Below are 7,676 nucleotides of genomic sequence, written 5' to 3'. Positions count from 1 at the left end.
ACTGGCGATCTAATATGGACACGCCAAGCAAACGACGGGATGATGATCAGTGTTGTGAAAATGCTCATAGAATAGATTTGCCGAAGAGTTATAAATTTGACGCAACTACATGCATACACACAGTCATGTGAAAAATAATAAGAACACTAGACCGTTCTTTAAAAAAAAATTGTTTTTCCGGGCGGAAAAAATATGTCTTTAGGTCTAAAAACAAGTAATTTTTAAGCAAAAAAAACAAAACCGACTTCAATTCTCATATAAAAATTTAAGATTATTGTTAATTTCTTCACGATCCAATTTATCGGATATGAACAAAATTAGTACGGGACCACCTTTCCGATGAAAAAATAATTATCGAAATCGGTTAACGTGGTCTAAAGTCATGCGGTAACATACATAAAAAAAAAATATATATATTTCGACGAACTGATAACCTCCTCCTTTTTGTGAAGTCGATTAATAAGCTGTGCAAAATTTTATTATGATAACTCTAAGTACTTACGCGTTGCATTTGAAAATTTAGAAAACCATATGCATTCAGGGAAAACAGTTTCTAACAAATTAGTTGAAAATCGTGAATTTTATAGTCATTTGCTATGTAAAATAACTCACAGAATCTGAATATGAGGTCAAAAATAAAAAAAAGAGAAAAGGTTTTAGGAATTTGCGAAATTGTTGTTTTTTTTTCAAATTGAGGAAACAGCATTTTCAATTTTTTTCCAAAAATATCCGGTTCTGATAATCACACCCCAAAAAAGCTCTCCACCAGATTAATGGTCTTCGAAATCCCTATGAACTTTCTACACAATGTTTTGCAATCAAATTATCAGTTTAAGAGTTATCTGCAAATTTACGGATGAAATATAAACTCATAGTAATCGGAAATCGATTCATCATGCAATATTAAGCTTCAAAGGCTTTCATTTGTTTAAGTTTTTTCGGAATAAGTGCAGCATTTTTTTTTTTTAATTTTTCTCTAAGTTCCAAATAACGCTGGTTTACAGATAATTATCTTGAAAACGAAGTAGAAACTCATGAAAAGGGGAGAGTTATTATGGAGGACATCCTGTGCTGAAAACGAATTTTTTTAATTTTTTCTAAAGTAGATAACAAAATATGTAAAGTTTTCAAATTTTTAATATTTTCAAACCCTGGTAGCGGTTAAAATTATTTTAAAATTTTGAAACTTTCGTGAGTGTGTTTATTTCGTACGTAGAACGAAATAAAGGAGTGACCCATACAAAGATGCTAGCAAGTTTAAGGAGCACCCTAATGTACATATGGGCGTTTCCATGAAAATGTAAGCCGAAAATGCAAGTAAATGAGTTCAAACGACTCTATAATTATAAATACCGTATTCAGATGGCGAAAAAAGGTTATGAAAACGCGAAACGGGGGAAAGAAGAACTGAAAAAATTAAGTTAAAATATATGTATTATGATTTATTTAATCCTAAAGTCTTACAAATGTCACGTCCGACATCATGGAAACACCCATATACATACATATACACATTTGTTTAATAGCAATTGTAGCAAAAAATTCACTAGCACGAGCTTCGTCGATTCACTTGCCACCAACAGAACGAGTAATTGATGCCGCCGCTGACTATTAAGTAGCCATTTAGTGCCAACTTAATTGACTTATGATACATTTTTGGCAAGCAAAAGTAATAAGCAAATTATTTAGTGTTAAAAGTGGTTCGCCCCTTTGGTGGCTAATTAGAACTGAATCGAAAGTATTTATTATAATTATTTCCGTTTTTTAACTTAAAAGTTTACATTGCTTTTATGTATGTATGTTTACATACAAACATATACATAAATAAATACATACATATACATATGTATATATGTGTAGCTCCTGTTTTTTGTTCTTTTGCTATACATATGTGGCTAATCGAATGTTCTAAAAATCAAGGTCAAGTAAAAGTTAGTTATTTTTTTAATTTTCAAAATAAACAATTTAGATTAATATAAGCAAGTGCATTTAGGCACGTAGGTAGGTATGTATGTAGTATGTACAAGAAAATTTCAAATTATTTACATGCTCAAACCACGCACAACCACCTACCTGATGTGTGACTCTTCAGGACAGCTATTAGTACATAAGACCGTAGCCTATTGTAGTCCTATTAAATGCAAACTTTACACCAACAATCAATATCCTGTCATCTGAACAAACATTTTCAGAAAATTTTTTTTGAAAGTTACGTATATTAAGTGATAACCATTTTCAATTTGGCTCAAAATTTACAAACTTTTGGGGACGAGAAAAACCAATCTGATGTTATTTTGGCTGTAAAAATATGCAATTTTTGGTCGGACTCCATAAATAGAAAGCCGTGCAAAGAGAAAACGAAAGAACATCACAACTCAAAATTTAAATGAATAAAGTTGCTGTTTTTTATAAAAACTGGATTTGAATGGAAAAAATGGATTTGACAAATTTCTGCAGAAAAATCAGGAAACCTACGTAAATTTACATTAGGGTGGTCCTAATACAAGTAATGTCGGAATTTTAATGCTCTGACCCCCAAGGATTGTTCTATGCTGAAAAAAAATTTACCGTTTTTTTTTTTTGAAAACAAAATATTTAGTGGTCGCCGAAAGCGTTCAAAGTTTTGCATGTATTTTATATGGGAAAAAAGAATTTTTAATATAATTGGTATAAATATAATAAAATTTCTTAACTAACGCAGATGCAATGTTTTTCTTGTGTAATTTTTAGATAAAATAAGCTGGGATAATTACATAAAATTTCATATCAGCACTTACACTGCCCACACAATGTATGCGGCTTTCGAAAGGAATCCCATTTTGTGATTGTTGTTTTGTGCTGTATGCAGAATCAGTAAGAGATGGAGATGTAGAAATAAAGATGGCCGCTCCAACGGAAGCACCAGATAAGTACCAATATCACTTCAGCAAATTATGGTATGAATCCGAGGCAAAAACATTTGCCATGTACATCGGACATGTTGCCAGAATGCGGTTGATCAATGTAAATACGCGCACGTTAAGAACACATTAACAATCGACGAAGTACACCAGCTTATCGCTACTGGGCGCGCGACTACTATACCCAGCATGTGCGGTTAATATGTATCGCGCCAGGCGGTACTTTTGTTTTTGCACATATGATTACAACACTTTTGTTTTCATTTGGGTCTTTTTTATCTATGTGGTTCTTTTGTTGCGTAAAAGTGTCTAACTCACTTGTGCCCTTTGCTTTTTTTACTTCACCGATAGAGATAAAGTAGAGTTTTTATTTATTAAGTTTTTTTTTAATAATTGCTTTCTATTAAATTAAAACATGCATACGTATATACTAGGAATGGAAAATAATCCCGAAATTTCGGGATTTGTAATTTGCACTGCTGGCAATAATAGATTGGATGTATTTCTTTTTTTATTTAATAATTAATATTTTTTTATAAATGTTTAGCTCATTATACATACATATAACACCGCGCGATAGTAAAATTGCGTTTTTAGTTTTTCACTCTGACGTCAGTAATTCAAAAAAGATTTAAAAAAAAAAAAATTCAGAAAAATGTGCTTAGAGAAGAAGTATGGTTATTAAATTAAAGAGGAAATCCTGTAGAATTTAAACAGATCCAAGTTTTTGGTGCAGAAGGACTGGTAAATATTGAAAATGTCCTGTTAGAATTTTATCCTTGAAATTTCGCAATATTTATTTTTTTTTTTTTAATTGTATGTTAAGGACTTATATAAACTAGGTAACATCCTCGAATTTCGTCCTTCTAATTTTATCAGCTTAAAAAATTACCTATTTGTCCTTGTGAATCCAAAAAATTTTCATTTTTTTTAATTCTAAAGAAATTTCCTCTTGCAATTTGGTACCCATATTTTTGGAATTAATCATATCTTTGAAATTAAAAAGGCTTTTAAAATAAATCCTGACGTCAGAGAGAAAAAATAAGAACGCCACTTTAAATAAAAAAGTAGGTTTCAAACCCATTTATTTATTATTTATTTTATGGTAGGAGAGTTTCCCTAAAACAATATAGAAGCAAATTTTTCGATTTAAGTTGTTGAAAAGTAATTAATATCTAAATCCCGGGACTAATCCCGGGATCCCGGGATTGTGATAATGACGTCCCGAAAATTCCGGGATCGGAAAAGGCTGAAAAATTAGCATCCCTAGTACATACACACATAAATTGTGAATAATTGTGATTGTAATCATTTATTGAATAAAAAGCATATGCTTACGCATGACGATAGGATTTTGCCCCGATTTCCATATTTTATTCATTTATTCAAAATATATTCCTATATATATGTAAGTAAGTATATGCGCCAATTATCTATTTAAATACGCAAAGGCAGCGGAGTATAAGGGAAGCGTACGAAATGAATATATGACAAAAGAATAACATCAAATAAAAAAGATTAAATAAACTAAATTAAATAAAACTAAGCTAAAATAAATAAAATAAAAATAAAATAAAGAGATATAATTTGATACAATAAAATAAATTAAATTAAATAAAAAATTAAATAAAATGTAACAAAATAAATTTAAAAAAAATAAATTTAAAAAAAAAAACAAAAATAAATAAAAATTAAATAAAAAAATTAAATAAAAACTAACAAATTAAATATAAAGAAATGAAATTTTAAAAAAATATTAAATAAAAAGATAAAGTAAAATAAATTAAAGTAAAATATGCATGATAAAATAAAATAAAACACATCAAAATAAACCTGAATAAAAACAAGACAAACACACGATGACTCAAACAAGTGTTAACGTGTTCGATTTTTTTTTAATATTCACAATGTTATTCAAGTTAAGATGTTTTTTGTTATTTTTTTATAAAAATATGTACGTTCATGCTTACAGCTTTCAAAAAAAAAAATCTGAAGACATTTTTTTCATGATTTCTGTTGCTTTAAAAAGTATTTTACATTTGCTTAAAGTTTCTCGATGAAATAATAAAAACATATACGAGCATTTTTGCCTTGAGAATAGTAAACTGATTCAATAAATTTTTTCGTCATATATTCGGCGTTTACAACCGGTTCTTAAAATATTATATATCGATGTTCTTGTCTCAGGGAAACTTTTTTATTCCAAAATTCAAGGACCTCAAGTATCCCCTTTTTAGTAATTACACACCAGATCTCAGTTATTTTCATCCTAATGTCAGTAAATTAGAACTCGACTAAAATCATTACACTTTTGCTAGGTAAGTATTTCGAATCGAAGGCAACATCAAAGTATTTTTTTGGTCGAACGAAGGGGTCGCCTTTTAAAATTTTTCGTCATATCTTCAGCATTTATAGTCGGATTTCAGAGTATAATACATTGAAGCTTTTGTTTCGAGGGGACAATTTTGAAAAAAAAAACATCTTCTTTTGCGAACGTAGTATCGTTATATCTTTGGCATTTATAGTCGGATCTTAAAGTGTGATATATCAAAGTTCGTTGACCTCAAGTACCCAGTTCTAGTACTTAGCCCCAGATCTCACCTCTAATCAACCTAACCTAAGCTAAAGCTTACTTATTGATAATAGTTTTAAAACTTATTTTTCCCTTTTCCTGAGTTTCGCCCGAAAAAAATTTCACCCGAAAATTTTTATTCCGCTCTAGGTTCGAAAAAAAAAATTTCGAAATTGCCTTGCAAAAATAGTTTAGACTTTAGATTTTTTTTTTTGTGTGCTGTACATACATACATCTTTCTTTTACATTTTTTTCTGAGTTTTTCACAAGTTTATGACTGCGCTCCAAAATAACCGATTTTGAATTACTTAATTACAATACACTTATTATTACATAGATATATGTACACTGAGGACGCGAATACGAACTAGATAAGACGCTGGTCGCACTGAAACTGTCAATGATTAGTACATAATACAATTTGTATAAGTTTCAAAAGCAGCAACATGGGCGTAAATTATAAATAGTATGTACTAAAGTATTCATATACATACTTCAACATGCATATATACTTTGTATTCATATAAATACATATGTACGTATGTATGTACTATATTAGCTAACTGCGTTATTACATGCCTTGGATGACTGATATCACAAGTTCATTTAACTTTTTAGCCTTCAGCTTTGCACAACTTAACCAATCGGAAAGAAAAGCCTTACACATATCTGCCATGTACTTCACAATAACTGATAAGCTATATAAAAAAAAAACCGTATCCCGTCCATAACGTATCTGTTGTAATAGTGCAAAACCAACACTAAATACTTACAATCATACGAATTTGTGTACTTATGTATGTCCATATCTACATATAATTATTCGAACTACATACATATTTGATTATGGGTAAACCGGATATGCGGAACACAAATCATTGGAGCGGTTATAAAAATTAATACAAGAATACTGGAGAAAAAACGGTCAATCATTGAATGCCGGTTTCATAATAAATTCAAATAAAAAATCCTTTTCCACTTATAGGTCTATTCTGCCCTGATAATAAAAATTTTGTAACCGGTAAATAAAGTTCCTGTCAATTTTTAAACCCTTTTCGCATTCTGTGTACTCTTGTAACCGGTAAATTTTGTTACCATCGCATAAGCTGGTAACAAAGTATTGCCCCGTGAAATATGCATCGCTAGAATTTTCACAATTCTTCATAGCTGAATATTTTAACTGCATTACCAACGTACCTAGAATCGCGGTGACAAGAAGTGGTAACATTTTTTGGTAATAACATTTTCCGGTTACAAAACCTTCGGTAACGTACAGAATAGACCAGAACGTCCTATTTCAGAATTCGGTTGAAGAATGACCTATCTCAGAATGTGATTGAAAAATGCCCTATCTGAAATTTTTTGACATAGAATACGCCTTACGTTTCGTTATGGAGGCCATGCTCAAATTTTTGTAATTTTTAGAGCTTCACGAAAACGCTTATTGCACGAGAACTAGTGAAGCGATTTCAAAGACAAAATTCCAAACCTATCGACAGATACATTTCTATAAGTAATTAATTCGGTGTCTGTCGTAAAAACAACGGTAAATATTGGCTTATTTTGGGGTCAATTTTGCGCCTTTAAAGTGCTCTAGCGACTTACGATTTGCAGGTTAAACTTTCATTTTCGGTCAGAATGTTGACTGAAGATATCTTTCACCAAAAGGACGGCAGCAGAAATGTGTCAAACAATCTACTTATTGAAGAAACATTTGGGGAAAGGAAATGGATTGGCCACCCCGATGTAAATCTGGTAGGTTAAGAGAATTCCACAACCGAGTGGATGAAGACTACAATCCTTTTAATCAAAGTAGACATTTTGAAGGAAACCGCAAACTAATTCTCCATGCCCTCACCTCTAGTTCCTTACTGAATATTATCGATTTTCGAACAGGAAAAATAGTCTTTATGCTGAATGTTCACTAGGCATGCAAATGAAAAAATTATGTCATATAAAAAATGCTATGCGGAAACAGGAATTTTTTAATGCCTTACATTGTCATTAAAAGTTTTGTCATTTAACTCCTAGTGGAAATTCAGCATAAGGCTTAGACGGCAAACAAAACTTTTAGAAATGATAGCCTATTTCTATTAAATTAATCAATTACATTAAATAGAATCAATTAAGATTATAATAAAATGAAATAAATTAAAATAAAATAAAATAAAATAAAATAAAATAAAATAAAATAAAATAAAATA

At 30.3% G+C, this 7,676-nt stretch overlaps 1 protein-coding gene across 2 annotated transcripts in view; it reads right to left on the bottom strand.

The window, feature by feature from the left end:
- LOC118733191 (E3 ubiquitin-protein ligase HECW2) overlaps positions 1–7,676 on the bottom strand; it is a 65,443-nt gene that overhangs the window by 14,962 nt on the left and 42,805 nt on the right. Inside the window, exon 1 of one of the 2 annotated variants that reach the window (XM_036462484.1) lies at positions 2,778–3,284. The exons of the other annotated variant lie outside the window; for it this stretch is intronic. Within the exon in view, the coding sequence (XP_036318377.1) occupies positions 2,778–2,818 (41 nt within the window). The 5' untranslated portion in view covers positions 2,819–3,284. Of the gene's footprint in view, positions 1–2,777; positions 3,285–7,676 lie in introns of those variants that run through there. 2 annotated transcript variants of the gene reach the window in all.

This window comes from Rhagoletis pomonella, unplaced genomic scaffold (genome assembly GCF_013731165.1).
Source record: "Rhagoletis pomonella isolate Grant_MI unplaced genomic scaffold, Rhpom_1.0 Rhpom_scaffold_00002, whole genome shotgun sequence".
Taxonomy (NCBI): Eukaryota; Metazoa; Arthropoda; class Insecta; order Diptera; family Tephritidae; genus Rhagoletis; species Rhagoletis pomonella.
This window is presented reverse-complemented; position numbering and strand designations above follow the sequence as displayed.